This window comes from Cuculus canorus, chromosome 4 (assembly GCF_017976375.1).
Source record: "Cuculus canorus isolate bCucCan1 chromosome 4, bCucCan1.pri, whole genome shotgun sequence".
Taxonomy (NCBI): domain Eukaryota; kingdom Metazoa; phylum Chordata; class Aves; order Cuculiformes; family Cuculidae; genus Cuculus; species Cuculus canorus.
In genome coordinates this window covers 25,072,166-25,090,848 of record NC_071404.1, presented here as the reverse complement: position 1 = coordinate 25,090,848, position 18,683 = coordinate 25,072,166, and the positions used below count along the sequence as shown (strand labels likewise).

At 36.5% G+C, this 18,683-nt stretch overlaps 1 protein-coding gene across 3 annotated transcripts in view; it reads right to left on the bottom strand.

The window, feature by feature from the left end:
* Window positions 1–100: 100 nt before the first annotated feature.
* Window positions 101–18,683, bottom strand: part of FAM114A1 (family with sequence similarity 114 member A1) — a 42,131-nt gene continuing 23,548 nt past the window's right edge. For all 3 annotated transcript variants that reach the window (XM_054064337.1, XM_054064339.1, XM_054064338.1), the window contains 6 exons: window positions 14,754–14,836; window positions 13,491–13,658; window positions 11,998–12,137; window positions 10,666–10,738; window positions 7,805–7,858; window positions 101–6,267 (listed from right to left, as the gene is read on the bottom strand). In XM_054064337.1, the coding sequence (XP_053920312.1) occupies window positions 6,166–6,267; window positions 7,805–7,858; window positions 10,666–10,738; window positions 11,998–12,137; window positions 13,491–13,658; window positions 14,754–14,836 (620 nt within the window). In that variant the 3' untranslated portion in view covers window positions 101–6,165. The remainder of the gene's footprint in view (window positions 6,268–7,804; window positions 7,859–10,665; window positions 10,739–11,997; window positions 12,138–13,490; window positions 13,659–14,753; window positions 14,837–18,683) is intronic.

Here is an 18,683-nt window from a genome sequence, read left to right as displayed (position 1 = left end):
GAACAGCATCTAATAGATGGAAAGACATACCTATCTCAAATCGCTGCGGAATTGCTAAGGCCACATTAATCAGTGCTTAAATGCTTCATATGATGGCACTATCTATCATACATCCCCATCAGTCACCCAGAGATCTTGTTGATAGGGACAGCCCTGCTCCTTGTGACCCAAATTTACTTTCCTTTCTCCTATAATTTAATTCTATTATTCTTGCTGCCTGTAATTTCCCTCTTTTCCTTCAATGGTTAAATTGTTACTTACTATTTTATTACTCTTTGTTTGGTTTTACTGCCCTGGAAGATTCCAATTTACTTTTTAAAACCTCAAGAACAAGTAAACCCAAAAGGTTCTTATAAGCTTTTCAGTTTGGTTGAGTAGACCTTACCTTGTCTTGCATCCAAACTATAAAGGATATCTATATTATAGTTTGTATGATCCAAACTATAGGAAACAGTGGGAGAATGAGGAGATATTTGTAAGAATGGTTGAGAATAAAATGTGATCTTCAGGAAATTCAGGTTGAAAGGGACCTCAGTTCAACCTCCTTACACTGGAAGAGGAAGGAGGGACCTAAAAAGCAACTGGTTCTGTGTCTTCCCATTTCTCCTGAGATCCTCTTGGTTTCCCTCCTCCCATGTCCCCTTAACTCCCTTTCTTCATCTCTGGCTTTTTCCAAACTGAACATGCGTGGAGAGAGAGTATGTCCTGGCGCAGCAGTGCAGCTTCTCAAGCACAAGATGATGGGCAGGACAGAAGAACCTCAGAAACCAGCACAGGGAAGGAGACGTGGAAGCATAAGAGAATGGGGTGAGCAACTCTGGTGCGAAAGGCAGAACTGGTGGCGTTCAGATATGTGCAAAATGGACACAGGACAGAATTGGTAAGGAAGCTGGAGAAAAGGCACTGGCCACCTTAAATACCAGCATCGTACAAGCTGCTGATACGGTGTCTGAAATAAGCAAGGGCAGGAAGAGTAGGACTGTATTTTTCCAAGCCTAGTAAATGGGTTGAGAGACTTTTGAAAGTGTTTAAAATTGTTTGAATTACCCTGTGCTCTGGCTTTCATTCAGGTGACACTGTCTGACTCCAGAACTGGTACCTTTTGTTGAATGCCTTTGAGCCTCACTCCTGTAGTTCAGAAGAGAAATAGCACACATTCGTTTGAGTAATGTCTTCATGCCTTCCTCTTTGTTCCTCTTTACAGAAGCATCAGATTCAGTTCACTGAAAATTAGGATTAGTCCTTGCTGCAGGTTCTTTTGCACATTGTTGTAGAGCTGCAGAAGAAATATTCTTCTACTCCTTGGGAAAAATGTTTGAAAAGCAGAATGAATACAGCTACTGCCTCGCTTTGAATCTGCTAGAGCACCTCCTCAAAAGACTCTAAGAGGAAGCTGTGAAAGCAGATAAAAGTGGGAGACTACTAAGGAGTGCTTAGCAGAAGTGTGCTCAGGGATTTTTGGGGTACAGGCAATAAGAGAGAAGGAGCACTGCAGATCCAGACTGATCAAATTAGCTGTCTTCTTTCCTTTGAGCTCTTCCTCTTTGAATGTTCTTATCTTTGACTTACTTCCTTCAAATTCATGGAGATTTTCCCTTACTTCAGAAATGCTGTTATTCCTGTTCTGCTGGAACCAATCAGATGTCATCTGCTGTTTATTCTGAACAATGCTGAAAAACTCTTTGAGACAGCCTTTCCTCTAATTCAACCTTGAAAATTGTTCCTGTTTGCAGAGAGCACATTCTTTCTTTTTCTTTGAAAATTATTTTTCCCCTCCCATCTTTTTAATATAGCTCAATTTTTGACATTTCTCTGTTTTTTAACTCTAAACCTGCACACCATCATCAATATTGTAAATGCTGAAGCAGGAGTCAGAGCATGGAAAATGTAAAGGTTGCACAATAAAAGCAGCTTCAGCAACAAAGGTTGATCTGAGACAGAAAAAAAGTGTTTAAAGTCCAGAGGGCTTTCCAGTCAGAATGCAAGAATTTCAAAGTAGGTCAGACTGGCTGATGGTGTCATGTTAAGCCTTGCTCTGAGATGGTTTTAAAAAGAATTCAGGAAAGTCCTTTTCCAGTCTTTACATTTCTTTGAGACTAATAGAACGGACAGGGCTGTCATTTGAAATAGAACTGGAATGTCTCAAAGATAATCCTATCAGCTGGGTGACTGCTTGTATGATAAAAACACTTCTGTGAATCATTAAAAGGTGAAAATCTGTATTTGTCACTCAAAATTCTGTGGTGTTTCAGACTCATTAAAGTTGTTATGAAACCCGACTGGTGGGTGACTCTGGAAACATCATTAAAAAGTACCTCAATTTGTAATAATTGTGGGTTTGTATTATATGACTGAGGCACATTTTACAGGACAATATTAATGGCTTCAGTGGATGATCTAAGCAGCATGAAAAAAGTGGAAGAGACAGTTCTTTTGTTTAGCTGTCTCAAGCAATGGCTGCTGCAGCGTAGGAGCAAATCATGGGGAAAGAGATGTTTACACATGAATAAACCATACTCTAAAAAGCAGCAAACAACTTACAGCTTCCCTTGTTTTGCTTGCCTTTAGAAAAAAACAAACCCTAATACCTTTAATATACAAATATAGTAAATGACTTGTCTAATATTTTACCTCTAGCTCACCCTTCAGTGATGACCTGTAATAGTGGATCATCTGCAAGGTTGTAGGTATGCAGACATTGCTTTTAAGATTCATCTTGATAGATTTCTCAGCTTACTGAGTGCAAAAGCTGGCCTCCTTTGTCTCTGCAAAAAAAGGTGTGCTCAAAAGTGAACAGCATGCCATGAAAAACAAATCTGCTCAAAAGAACAAATAACTTTCACAATCTAGGGTATTTTTGAAATAAATACTCAAAACCTAATAGTTTGACAAGTGCCACAGCACTTGCAGTGTGCTGACCCGGAAAAAGATGGTGATGAATGAAAGAACACTCTTAAAAGTTTAAGGCAATATCTGGTTTTGTCTGACTCTCAGTAAAATCACACTCATCATTCCAAAGGTAAATCACAAAATCTGAAAGTGAAAGACTTCCCTGAGTACATCCTCCCATCCCATTATTCTTGAAAACATTCTGTTTTAGTGTACTGCTTCAGTTCAGTATCTCAAATTATTTATTTGACTGATGGAAAAATACAAACCAGTGTAAACAAAATATTCTCGTTACATCCACATAGTACTTTTCTACTGAAATATTTTATACCTAAAACTGATTTAAAGATACGACATGCTGTTTTTCTAGGACAAGGTGACTGCATCTGAGATCAGATGTAGTATTCCTATGCTGTGTCCCATTTCCCTTCTTACGTTATATGGATGTAAACAATTTACGTTCCCATGTTATTTTTTTATGTCTTCTTTTACTTTAGGGTAAGGCACTTTATTCAACACATACATAATTTAAGAAGACAGTGAAACTTGGACTAAGGAATATCTCGGACAAGCAATCTTTGTCTTAAGAATACCCCTCAGCAATTTCAAACATTATCCCCCTGAGGCTTCTACTATGGTATTGTTCAGCCTCTCCTAAAAGGCACCACTACTACTCAACACATTTTTTCTGACAGGTTTAACACTATATATTCCGCACTGCATTTCTGAGAAGAAGAAGATCTGTATGAAAAAGTAACTAAATTCATTTAGGTCTGAAAACATTAACTTGGCATAGGAACAACATGAGACAGCTATTGCTGTGTTCAATGACTTATTTGGCAGTAATATGACACACAGATACCTGATGCAGACATCTACTCCAATGTAGAAAGAAAGGCTTCTTGATGAAAAATCACGATCAAATTAAAGTAAAACCAGATCTGGGATGTAATGATTGACAGGTGAAAACACTAGACTTTTCTTGTCAGTCTTCATTTGAAAAATAAACAAGCTTTTAACCAGGTCTAGTATTACATTCTGCTTGTCAGCACCGAACAACAGAAGAAGCTGCTTTAAACAAACAGGCCCTTGTACAAGCTACTGAATGCTTTCACTGCTGTGAAAACCGCTCATGATCAAGTACGCAGAGGAAGTACCATGGTCCTCTATAATCCACACTGAGAAGCTGTTCTTCTGGGTCAGTGCACATTCAAGAATGACCTGCGTAAGGTCATTCTGTGACTGTAAGTACAAGTGTGTCTCTTCCAGCAGCCAGACAGGACTACTAGAGAAGAGTCCACTTATTCCTCCCAAAGTGTAGAAGCTCAAGACAAAATGTTTTGCACCAACCAATCATTATTTTGTAATAGCATTCTGAAGAGAACCTTTCCGGATTAGTGCAACATCAGGTAGAGGTGCCATGGATATAACAGTTGGTGGGAGTTGTATCTACTTCTGGGCTAACTTTCTGCATTTTCCTGTGTCCTGTTTTCTCCCATGCTGAGGTAATGTTAGCTGTTCAATACGGCATAAATACCAATGAATGTCAAGATTTGCTTGCTTTTTCAACTGCCAAGGGGCTTTCTTATTTTTGTTCACATTGCTGTAAGCTTTTTTTTCATATTCTGTGCAAATGGATTTGAAGACTGTACTCCTACTTACCCAGAAGGATATCTCAAACGTGTTAAATTATAGAGTGGGGGAAAATAGATTTTGCATAATAAATCTTATTTCAGGGATATTGAAAAATTCATCTCTAAATAAGAAAAGATGGAAAAGTCACAATGCGTGTGACAGCAGAACAGGGACTACAATTGTGTAAGACACAAACAGATCTTTCTGTCTCCTCTTATTTGGATTAAAAAAAAGTTCCCATGTGCAAAGCAGATACATGGTTTCTCTTTTCTACCAGTATGGTATTTTCATCATGCTCTGTTTCACACTTTTTATGATATATGAACTATGCTTCTATGATTAAATATACTCAGATGTTAACTACAATTAAAAAACATTTAAATACAATTCATGGGTGTATCAAGAGGAGAAAAATACAAAATAGCTGAACGAAACATAATAAACAAGGAAAATTCAGGAGAGGGGGCTGCATAAAATATTGGGAGATTCTATCTCTATGAGGTAAACTAGCCTAAAAAAAATTCTGATGTACACACCTCAGGATTTTAAGCTAAGGATATAGACAAATTATCACTATTTGCTAGTGTTATCATGAAATGTCATTCCTCCTGCTCCAATGCTCTGCCTAGCTACAGACGCAGAGAAAAGATGATTGCTCTGATATATCACCTCTCCACTCAAAGCAATTCTCTCATAACTTCTGTTCACAACTTCTTTTTCATGTCCAAAAAGTGTGTTACTGACTTGTCAGTATCAGTAACTCCATTTGATAAAAAGGATCATAATGTTTAAAGTCCGAATTAAACCCCAGATTGCTAACCTGGTAACACAAGTGAGAGGAGATGGTTTTAGGGGGTGTTTCAGTCACCAAATCAAGAAAAAATTTCTATTCCTTGCTTATTAAAAAGATCACTTTGGCCTGCAGTGTTATTCAGCTGTTGGAATTAAGAAATAGACAGAAATGAATATAAAATTGTGGGTCAGCAAACACAGATCTTTATCTGTACTCTTAAGTGGCACAGAAAATTCCTTTTCAGTATAATTCTTTATGCATATCCTCCATAATTGTAATTTAATAAAGTTAATACCTATAACTGTACAACTCTTTCAACACAGTGTTATGTTAAATGTTATGATGTTATTTGCTACTGCAAATAATATTTAACAACACAACACTGCAATAAATCGTTCATGTTGGCTAAAACTAAACAAACTTCTGAAATTTACAGTTTTAATTGACAGTGGGGATGCAAACAATGGAAATCCATATTTGGGCTGAAATTCTTTTTAAAACTTTACATTCTAATTTGCTTCATACATTGTCTACAGCTCAAAGAGTCAACATTTAGAATCCCTAATTAATTCAATGCTAATATCAATAAACTTAAGTTTAAATTAATGAAAGGAATACACTCTATTGGAAAGGAAATTATTCACTTTCCTAGCTACTTCTAAAGTCGAAAAGTCTGAAAGAGTTTTAAAACGTTATTCAATATTTTATGTGCAAAACTGCATTTAGTGTCTTCAAATGACTCTAAGTGGCCAGACATAGAATCATACCATCTTGTATATCTGCAGACATTAAAGACATTAGATCTATGGTTTCTGTTAAGCCCAGTGGTGACAACAGCTGGGAAACTGTCACTCTTGTGCTTTCAAACAGCCAGTCTGGATATGTGAAATTTGCAGAACTGGAAGCAGTAGCTGGAAGGCATCCTGAATGTAAGTAGCACTGTTGCAACCCTAATGGGGAGAGAAAACGGGAGAGAAAACATGTGGCTCATCAGTACAGCTGTCATGTATTTAAGGAATTACATTGTGCTTCTAAAATCGACTTTTTAGTTTACATCTGTATCATGCAATATTAGCATATGTATTCACACAAGATTTGAGAGTCTGTAGATATCAAAAATGATAAATTACAACAGTTTACAGCTAACAAGGATAACCTGCATCACTATCTAAAAATCTGCCTTCCCCTCAGTTTGAACTCTTGGATTGTTTTATTTGTAATGCAAGTAGAATAAAATGCCACAGTGTTCAGAAGTTGATTTGACTTTTTAAATACAAACCAGCTAGTCTTTCCATCAGCAGGTCTAATTTTTAATTTGCTGTAGGTGGAAGAAGTGTCACTGAAATTAATAGTTTGAATTCTTATAATAGTTTTAGCACAAAGTACTATTTTCGGAAATTCTGACACTGAACGGTATAGCAGCTTGTAATTCTCCATAAATCTAGGCTGAACTAATACATATCTATAGACAAATACAGGATTTAAGTAGTAAAAAATATTGTATTCCACAATCCTAGACTTTCCCAGATTTTGCAATTCTTGAAGCACAGAAAGATATGTCAACTGCAACAGCACACTTATCCTAAAACAGAAGCAACCTTACAGTAATCTTTACTACTGCTCTATTCAATTTTCCTTTCTTTTCCTTAAAGGTATTGCTAATTCAGGGCAAAATTTCTTATTGTAAAACAATCTTCTCCTCATTTTTAAGGGAACACAGCTATTAGATACAGAATGACAATTTGTAGTCACGACTATGTTTATCTTTGAAGAGAAGTGTGACCTAATTAGCAGAGTTAGAAGAATTCATGCTGCAGATAGGACACATTTGAGTACTTTATGAACATAGTACTCCCTCTTGACCTCTTTTCTTCTCCGTAAAACTGAAGCATATTTTACTCACTTTACTATTCTGATGAAAAATATCTCGTGGTGTCTAACAAAGGAAATCACTCATGAACAATTTGGTGATGTCTGACACATGGTTATTCATGCGCTGACAAAACCTGCTGCTAGACTGAATCTTTCTAGAAATCTAAATGTCCCTGGATAGGACATATCTGCAACTCACATTTTAAAGAAAATAATAGTCTGAAACTATCTGTGAATCAGAAATACTTGACAATATTTGGGGTAGGTAATGGAACAGTAAGAATAGACTTATCCCAGGCAACTTGTGAACAGGTTAGAAAAGGGCTGAACAGCACATTGCCAACTGTATGCTGCGCTTTGACCAATACAGGAGCAGAATTTAAGAGCTGGGCAGTCTCACTTCAGTCATATAGTTCTTAAGAATCCTCAGTAATTCTAAACTCCTATGGGAGAGGCTGAACACAAACCCAAGAGGTTTATGAGCTGGCACTGAACAGTTAGAATGCTATTGTCACCACTTTTTATATAAGGGTTTCTTCAGACACAAATGCAATTGTTTCATTCCAAAATCATTTTACAAGATCATTTCCTAATGTGAAAAAAGTGAAGACTCACCTCTAACAGCACACTGTTGATGATGGGATTAAGAACCTCTGCCTTCATACTGCTCTGTAAACCGGAAAATAGAATGAAATGCCAGAACAAGAAATACATCTAACAGAAATATATCTGAGAAGTAGTTTTATGAATTCTATAAAGGTCTCGCTTCACCTTGATTCCTATTCAGATTATTTATCACAGTATTCCTGATAACCCTGTCTACATAAGGTATGCATAAGGTATACTGAAGTGTGTATGAAATGTAGACAGGGTTATCAGGAATACTGTGATAAATAATCTGAATAGGAATCAAGGTGAAGCGAGACCTTTATAGAATTCATCATACACACTTCAGTATACCTTATGCATTTCTACCAGTAAGTACAATGAAGTAAGACGGGCCCAGGGTTTTACTTTTTCATTAATTCACGTACCACAGGATTTCAAATTGCCTGGCTTCCTATGGATGTGAGATGTGTGTGATGACATTGTCTGTCATTGCCCTTTTCATCCTTCCACTTCCCCCACCTGCCCCCCCGCCCCACTTTTTTAACCACTTGCTCGTTTTCAAAGAAACAAGAAGGAAAAATAAAGGTCAGAAGGAAAATTAAGTTCTTAGAAGTTTCACAAATATCTGTGTTTAGGAGGAAATGAAAGGTCCAGATTAACTCCCCTACAAAAGAAAAAACAAATGAAACTCAGATCCCCACACTGGAGGCAGTATATGTTGAACTGGACCATGCAAGCCAGCCAGTAAATATACACGGCATACACAGCATTTTTCTCAATGACAAGATAGGAATAAAGATGGGTACAATGAGCAGTGATACTACTAAAGGCTAGAAAACCAAGATTAATCAGCTCCTCTGCTTTTCAAAATTGAAAAAGTTCTTATCTTTTTTTTATTCTCCCTATTCTTTGCATTGTGTTATTTTAGAATGACAGCAACCTCCAGCGAGAGTTGCTTTTCTGAACGGTGGACTTTATTAGAACAAAAGAAACACAATTCTGATTAATGTAACTGAAGGATTTCCAATTACAACCCTGTAGCTCTCCTATTACAGATTTAAAGAAACATGAAACACATTAATTTTAGTTTGGAGAAAGATGGCAGAACAAAGAGAATATGATTAGAGAAAAGAGGAGCGAATTCACTGTCATTTACTAGAAAATCCATTACAAAGTGCATTGTTTAGCTGATTGTCAATAAACTGAAACAGATAGAGAGCAGCAGCAATTAAATACTATTGATTGTATGAATCAATAAGCTGAAGTCTGAAAAAAATCTTGTGTAGCAAGCAAAGCTGTTATTTCTAACTTCTGCATTACTGCTCACTCAGAAACATTGCCAACATTATGTATTTATCCAACAGAACAACTAATATGTGAGTTATACTGATATAACTGTAGGGATGGCATTATGTTTGGAAAAAAAGTATTTTCTGTTCTGAGCCATTTCTCAGTTTCCCATGAGTTAATGCACTTTGCAGGATACTGGAATGTGTTTCTGACTCCAGATGCTGTTGGCAGGTTAACGAGGAAGTTGAACTGCTAAGACATGCAGGAAGATGCAGATTTCCTATAGTCTTGTGTGGCAGGTGCTCCTTACTTTCCTACTGATTATAGTGAGCAGAAGGCTCACATCTTCCTCCAGAAACTTACAGGCACGGGACAGCAGATAAAGATCACCAGACTGTCCTACTAAAAATCTCTTCTAGAAAGTGTTTTGGCAGTGGGAAGTGTCTTTGTGCTCAATTCCTCATGTGTCCACACAAATGTCCACAAAAGCAGTTTAGTTCTAAGAACTGAGTACAGAGTTGATAAGAACAAAGCTTAATGCAATGCTTATGAAAGTTTTAGTTTCCAATTTTCTGAGCTGGACCAGCTTAATATTTCATGTGTAATTTATTTATACTTCTGTGCATGTATTTATTGCAAGTGTCACACAAAAATAAGCTAAAATACAATCCCAAAACGCAAAATAAGCAGTTTCTCCCAGAGTAATGGAAAGGAATGTAAATTATTCAGAATAAAAACTACCCAATAAATCATGTTCTCTACAAATAACTCTGACAAAACTTGTTCAGAGATGTGCTAGAAGAGCTCATGGGAGAATTGGGAAAATTTCCTTTGATGTACACTCATGCTTTCATGGAGTAATCAAGAGAGCCAGAGTTTGTTCTTCTCTGGCATTTACAGAACAATTTCAGCAGTGGCATAATTTTTGCCTCTGGATCCTGCTAATATACTCAGATGTCAGTCATCTTCGAAGCACCTGGAAAGGCAGGATGATATTTATAGCAAAGATAATCACAGATAAACAGGTGTTTCTTAATGGGGTATCTTGAGATATAAGACAGAGTGATTTTTTTTTTTTTTAGGATGGACAACCAAACAGTTTTTCTGATCTCCTAAACTGTTTGAAGACACAGTGTTCTTAGGCCAGAGGATTTAGCAACGGCTAGGAAGACAGCTCATGAAATCACCTTAGGGTACTGGAATGTTATCTGTTAATGACTTTTACATAAATGTGTTCAGAAGGGATAGGCTGAGTAGAAGAAAATATCAAGTTGTGGGATTTCAGATATGGGGCTCTGTCAGTACAAGAAGATAAGAAGTATTGAGTGGTGATTAGGAAAAATGGGAGACAGTGTCTTGAAAGATTTTAGAGGGCAGGCGACACACTGCAGTTTATCAAGGCAACAGAGAATCTGCTGCAAAAATGCACTGTGTTGTTCTTGATCTGAGGAAAGAAGTGCTGCCTTTGCTAGTACTTCATGTAAAGCCACTGGACTTGGGTAATAATTTCTGTTTTAAGAAGTCAACTCTGTTAAAAAAAAAAAAACCAAATTCTAGACAAAATGCTGATATCTTACCCCAGCTGCTGTTAAAGAATCTGAAAACTTCTTTGATAAACATGAAACTTCATTGCACATGGCACTTGTTAAGCTGGTTTAAAAAAGAGAGACAAATATAAAAATACATACTTTTTCTGCAAACAGATAAAACTCCTGTGACTGTCCCTGTGACTTCACCTTAGAAGACAAGAACGTTCTTAAGGCAATTTTGCCTCTAGTAATTTTTGAAATATTTTGGGGTAGGTTTTGTTAGTTATATAGTTTTTGTACCCTCCCATTCAAAAATTCATTGCTGACGAAAGCAGGAAAATGATGTCCTGTTGGCTCAAACACTAGTCTTTTTTGAGAGGGCAATGTTTCAACTTTTTAAATTAACTCCTAGTTTAACTATTATTTTTCTGGTGATTGCAGCAACACAGCTCCCAGAAATACTGTTGAAAATAAATCAAACTTTAATGAGAACAGTGATCAGTCTCCTATTTACACAATAAAACATCTACTCTACTGTAAAAGGAAGTACCCTTATGGGCAAAATACAAGAGACAGAGATCTAGTTCTGTTCCTAAGTCTTTCACTGTTTTGCTAAACTTTCACCAGTGGGTCATACAGAATGTCATCCTGCAAGGTGCACTATACCTGGGCTCTAATTCTGAAAAATACTTGTTCAAATACATTGTTTAAGACTGAAGAGTTCCTATGGACTATTGTTACCAGAACTCTTAAAGATGAACGCTTGCTTAAACACTTTACTTATTAGGACTCAAGTGCTTGCAAAATCTTAAAGTCAAAGCTCACTGGAATCAGTAGAATTGATTAAAACAGAGAGCTAGAGATCTGAATTTTGATAAACCAGCTTCTTGAATTTATGTATTCTTTGTTGTGGTTCACTACAAAGTTGCTGACAAGTGTGGTTCTATTGCTTAGAACTACACATTGATTTTTGTATATTTTTGGCAGATAATCACTAGACAATGAAACTCTATTGGCAGATAATAAGACTAAATTATGCACTCTAAAAGCCTATTGTGTGTATGCTGCATGGTATCTTTTGCAGAAGGAACAGGAAATGCAACCCAAAATGAGAGTGTACATTCACTTGCTGGAGCAGAAACTTTCAGCCTGTGAATAGGTCATGTTTTTGAAAACACACATATGTTAGCCATGTCAAAAAATGACAGGTAAGTGATGTAACTTGGTTACATGAGAAAATATAGCAGCAGGACCCCTAAAGCCAATGCTGTTTGTTGATCCATGACCTTACCGTGTCTTCAAGAGCTGACAGCTGAACAGAGCTTCATGAGTTTTACGCAAATGTCAAATGTTTGTATAAACAAAATGAATAATACTCACTTTGCCAGTACTTTTGCTTGATCTTGAGCTGTTTTTTCTACTTCCTGCCCATGTAGAATTAATTCTGCTACTTTATGAAGCTGTTCAATACATCGAGCAGTTACCTCAGCCAGACTTTCAATGGACAGCCTGTAGATTTCCTTAATTTGAAAACAGTGAATAATATAATCAATAATAACACCACCAATAAATGTACACATAAATACATACATATAAATTAATTTTAAACATAAAAGCCTTCCCTGCCCCAACTGGAAATACCTCCACATACACAGTGTAGTAATATCAGCCATGTTATTTTCACAAACAATGCTGCAAAATGAATACTCATGCTGAAAAATTAGTAAGAGCAAGTCTAACATTTATCTGGACAGGAACTAGGCCAGGCTCTCTTTTCTAAGAGAGCACTTTCAAACCTCGTCCTACGATCTACAAAGATTCCCTTAACTCTGGCGTAATTCACAGTTATGTTCATACGAAGACAAAAGTATTGAGTCATCTCAGATGAATCTCTAGAACTGGAGTGGATAATACTCCCAATAAAAAAATGGCTTTTATCAGCAGTGACAAAAAACTCAGCACTATGCCAGCACAGCTTTCACAAGCTGATGCCAGCTGGAAATCTGCATTGGCATAGAAATTTGTAATATATACAGTGCAATTCTGTTTCCTTCTTTGGACTTTTTTCTGTAAGGAAACATGATGGATAATTTCTTTATTACAATTCATTCAAAAAATCTTGGCAAAGATTCTGACCACATTTAATATTGCTAAAACTTGGTATAAAACACTCAATCACAATTAACTTTAGCAACAAGAAGGGTTGTATAATGGACACAATACTTTTAATCATAAGCGCTATCTTTGATAAAGGCAATGAACACTTGTGAGTTGCCTAAATTGTATTTCTGTTTTGTCTGTCTCTGATTTAAACTCTTTAACAGTTTAAATGAAGTTTGAGATTTTTTTTTCCATGTATTGTTGCTGGGAGAAAGAGATGCCAAGGAATGTTGAGATATGACTTTCAATGCGCTATCGTCATCACACCACAGAATCCCTCAGCTTGCCCTATGTTGTATAAACACATGCATGCACACAAAAACAGACGTAAAAAAAATAATCTGATAAGCAGAGGACCTGCTACTTTGATATTTGCTTGTGGGAACAGACTAACAGTAAAACGTTTGTGTAAGTTAGTCTCCTATTGGGTCTATAGCAATCATCCAGCAATTACTGTCACAGGCAAAACAGATTCAACTTGGGAAAAAATTATTTTTTTTTTTCCTCACACTTGGCCATATTGCCCAGTTTATTCCAGTTCCTCTGAAATATGTATACAAACCAAAATAGTTATATATTAATATTTCTTAATACTTCCATGAGTTTAAAAGAGGACAACATATAAAATCAACACACAAAGATAAATAAGTACTCTTACCAAACAAAGTACGACAATTTGCTTAATGAAACTAATCCCTCCAAACCTATTTTACCTCCACAGTTTTGGTTTTATCTACTTCTGTTTTATCACTGTCAATTTTGTCTTCTTTTTCAGTCTTTTCTTCACCAGGTTCTCCAAGTTTTTCTTTTAGCTTCTCTTCTATGTCTACTGGAGTGGAAAAACTGCCTTCTTCCAGCCATTCATGAGCTTTTTTCCTAGCCTGCCAAACAAAGAACCCAACCCCAAAGTTCAGTTCAAGTAGGGAATATCAAATGATGTTCCTGAACATTAATTAACAACACATTTAATTACTTCCTTTTTACATTCAGAAGTTTAAACAGATCAAGCCTCTGTGTAGTATTTGGTATGTCTATACTTAAGAAACTGTAGGGAGAAGCATTTCTGATTGCATAAAGATGGAAGAGCCAGGGATAACACCTGTACAGGTATGATATTCCTAGGCAACACATAAGAGTTTGTGCCAAACCAAAGTTACTAATATTTCAGCTTTATGAAGTGTCTTCAAAGGAATTTGCATGAAAATAATTTTCCCAGATAAAAAAACTAAGAAGGTGGTACTAAAAAATAAAAAAAAAAATGGAGAGGTAAGAGACATCCTAAATTCCTAAAGCGAAATAAATAAAAAATCACTCTATCTTCAGTTGCTTTCACAGGCATAAAAATAGATCAAAGTGGAAAAACTTTGAGTTTTATACAACTTCAGATTACTGTTATGGTTAGCAGGAAGTTTATGATTTCTCTTTTTTAGCATGAAGTCAAATTAAAATATGTTAAGACCAAAGCCTAAGCTAGTCTGTCTTTCTAGCTAGAGGGAGAAACATTTGTCCAAGATCAGCAGACCTTTAAAGGGGTCTGACAGTAAAAATGCCTAGCCATCTATCTTCTATATGATTAAAACTAGATAAATTCAAGAATTTTCTTCTAGCTGCAAAGATCTAGAGAAGTCCCTCAGATGAATAAACACGATGAGCAAAATAAATCTGAATCTGAACTTTGTTCCCATTATGAAGACCACATCTGCTGTGTTCATAAACTCTGTTTTGCTGAGACATCCCTGGTTCAAGGCTTTCTAATATGGCCCACTGTGCTACCTAGTCACTGCAACTGTACTGCCTTACTAATCTCACTTCTTTTATGAAAGCTTTTCTATAGTTATCATTTTGGTCCCACCCTTCCTGTACTTCGCTTTCTGAACTGTCTAAACAGAGATAGGTGCTGCTTCATGTCAGATTTCAGAACAAAGCCTTCCCTCTTTGCTCAAGAAGCAGAGGGCAGCTCATGAATAGGTACTAACCTTATTCAGTTTGTCAGGAGTAGCAGCGACGTGCAATTCAAACAGCAGTTCAGTGAGCATGCTTACAAACTCTTCTCCCATATCTGTGCAAGATAAAACAAGACAATTTTTGTTAAGGTGCTATAATATTTTACACGACCAAATACATCCAGTCATATAGTTTCCCCAGTCACTCTAGGACTTGAAAAATCAGTGACAGTGATACAAAAAAGGGTGTATGTATGCTCAAAGAAAGAAGAGAAAAAGCAACAGAGATACCTGTACAGCCATATACGCCAGCTCAACACTTTGACTAGTCTTTCCACCCCATTCTAAATTCCACTGTTCCACAAAACCAGGTAAGAGGAGAATAAGCTGCATGATCCCTAGTTATCTGATAAAAAGACATAGAATCATAGAATCATTTAGGTTGGAAAAGACCTTTAAAATAATTGAGTCCAACCATTAATCTAACATTGCCAAGTCTACCACTAAATCATGTCCCTAAGCACTGCATCTACACATCTTTTAAATCACCTTCAGGGATGGTGACTCAACCACTTCCTTGGACAACCTGTTCTAATGCTTGACAGCCCTTTTGGAGAAGAAATTTTTCCTAATATCCAACCTAAACCTCCCCTGCTGCAACTTGAAGTCATTTCCTTGCACAAAGAGACTGACACAGACCTCACGACTCACAAAATAACCAAAGAAGAAGAGATACTAACCTCTTCTTTCAAGCTCAGGAATAAAATAATACGATCATAGAATCGGAATCATTAAGGTTGGGAAAGACCTGTAAGATCATCAAGTCCAACTGTCAGCCCAACACTCCCATGCCTACTAAAATATGTCCTGAAGTGCCACATCTGCGCATTTTTTTAAAAACTCCAGGGATGGGGACTCGACCACTTCCCTGGGCAGCATGTTCCAAGGCTTTACCACTCTTTCAGTAAAAAATTTTTCCTAATATCCAATAAAGTCCCCCCACACTGAGCCTGATAACAGTACAGACACTTCAAAAATTAATTTTATATCTTGCTGTACTGCCATTTTTATTCTTTTATTAGGTAGGGCTAGTTTTTCCACTTTTAGATAAATCTTCAGTACTGGGCTTAAAAGCAGAGGGCCATTACTTTCCAACAAGTTTGGGGATTTAGGCAGAATGGTTTACGATCCACAGTACCTTGCAACACGTGGAAATGTAGTGGTATTTGACACTCAGATTAAAATCTCATAGAGCAAAGGACATCTCACCCTTGCTTGTAGAGAGAGTGCCCATCTTTGGTGCTATAAAATAAATAAGTATTTAACATGAAGAACTCTTCATCTACAATGATCAAGAGACTGAGCTTTCCTTTTGACAGCTAGGGAACAGGTAAGAAGAATGTATTCTGGCAGGCTGAAGAGATGCACATTGTTCATTTCATTGCAATTAATAATCATAAATTTTGGCAATTGGATTTTCAGGTTTCACAATGCAGCATCTCTTGGTTACACTGAATTAACTCGTTCTTAAAACAGTGCCAAATTAATTTATGAACCGCGGCACACTGAAAACTGATAAGCAGTTCACTGAATCAATGCAATATTACCACATTTGTTAATAACTGATGTAATCAATTCAATACTCACTTTTGTAATTTTCTCCCTTAACCTAAGATAAGAAATTTTTGGTGCTAATGGCTTTCAAAACGTAGGTAAAGCTACCTTTTCAGATATTCTCCTCTCATTATTTCATACAAAAGTGAAAGAAAAAGAAGCTGTAGTGAAAAATACATGAAAGAGTTGCATAATCAAAGTGAGAGGAAACATTAGAGGGAAAAGTATGCATTTGGCTTTCTCCTACTTCTGTCAGGAATCATCCTTTCCCTGTCTTTTCATATTGATTTTACATCTATCTGACTGTTAGGCAGAGACATAAGAACCGTATTATACAATTCCAGTTTCAAAGTTGCCAAGAAAAAAGCCCAGCCCAAATCCTTTCCCAAAATAGTCCTCCAAAGATCATTGAAGTAATTTCTCCTTGTCTAGGACTGAAAGTGTTTACAGTAGAAACTAAAAGCACCACTAACATCTCTGAATGAGATCCTGAGAGTCTAGGATAATAAAGGATCCTGAGAGTTTACATAAAACAAACTGCCACCCTTTTCAAAGGCCTGAATGCAAAGTACTGGCTTTCTTCCCAGCTAGTCTGTTTTTTTGTTGAATATATGTAGCGTCGAGAAATGACACCACATAAATAACATGACTTTGATCAGGAGAAAGCGGTAACAAATTAGCAATAAGTGGTAATTAACTTGTTTTCAAATACTGCTCAGTGGCTAGATAAGATTTAACACTGTTTGTTAATTATCTTTTGTAGAGGGGTGGTTTCCACACATACAGGAAAAAAACCACAAGTTTTATTGAGCTATGAAGCACAAATTAAAATCCTCCTTAAGGCAACTTAGTTGCAGTTTTAAACTGTTTGGCAAGAAGGATTAAACTTCTAAATTCCTCCAAAGAATTTAACACAGCCTGCTACCTCTTGCTACCTTAGGTATCTTGAGTAAAAATATATAATTCTGCAATTAAAAAAAAAAGACTTTAAAAAAGCATATGACTTATTGACTTGATTTTATAAGTGTAAAACCTATTAATATGCTTAACAAGACCTTAATTGTATTAACTAGCTTGAGCTAAGAACAGAACCAGAACGAAACTGTCTTTTCACAGCAAGACATGAATGGTGAACTTGCTTCTAAACCTTACCGCCTTCTACCTGTGCTGGACACCAAATCATATTTAAAATTTTTGCTGTCGTTAAATACAGACCATTTTCTTAGCATAAATACTAATTATGGAACAGAAATCTGCTTAAAGTTCACAAAAGTAATTTCAGGTACAGAATTCCAGTTAAAAATAAAATCAAGCAACTCCAATCTAGACCCTAAAAGATCAGGTGGGCTCCCTGGGAAAGCTAAACTTATTTATAAAACATGACCAGAACACTTAAGTGTAGTCAACAGAAAGTCACTGAAATCCAATTTAAAAGATTGGCAAACCAAAGTCCGTTTATGTGCTCAGTCAGGGGAAAGAGGCATCAAAATCACATACAACATTCCGTGTAAAGGTGCTACATAATGTTTTATCTAAAAATGACACACAATTGACATGTAAGGGTCTGTTAATGGAATTCTTTTAAGTTTTACAAGGTTTCATGCATTTGCTGCACTTAATAAAAACACTTAAGAATCAGTGCAATAACAAATTCAGGAAAAAGGTTGGTTTTCCCTAACTTGGGAGGATCATAGGAAGCCTTTACTCACTCTGGTAAGATTAATCAAGATAACATAATTTTGTGAAGGGTACCCAGACTAAAACACAGTCTAGAGGGGATGTATCAAAGCAATGCACAGTGTTAAAAGCACTCTCAATGCAACATTGCATGTACTACATATTATGGGTGAGAAGCTGAATAAAGCAGTAAAGGCCACACGTCCCAAGTTAGGAGCCTGACCACAGAACTGTCAGCTCAGCCCTAGCAGAGAGTGACTTTGAGAAGTGATTCATCATTCTATTCTTTTGGTATCCTTCATTGGAACTAAAACTTATCCAACTTGATAGTAACACAGGGAATTTATCTGTAATTCAAATACTAATAAACCTTAAGCCTGACTGCACTAAAGGATGTGAGTAATTTTGAAATGCAGGCTGATGTTACACCCATTCAGCTATGAGGGGGAGAGAACATGTGTGTGGTTATTATTTCCGCTGCCACAGAAAGGATGTGTTTCACGACTGATTTGCTTTTGCAGGGAAAAACCTTCAGCACACTGATTTTGGTGGGTTTGTTTTTTTAAATGATTTTTATTTTTAGGTGCATGTTGCCTTAGTCCCAGCCTATTTAGAAGGCCAGATAATGTTTCAAGCATAATCAGCAGCTGTGCTTCACTAAAAAAACAGAAC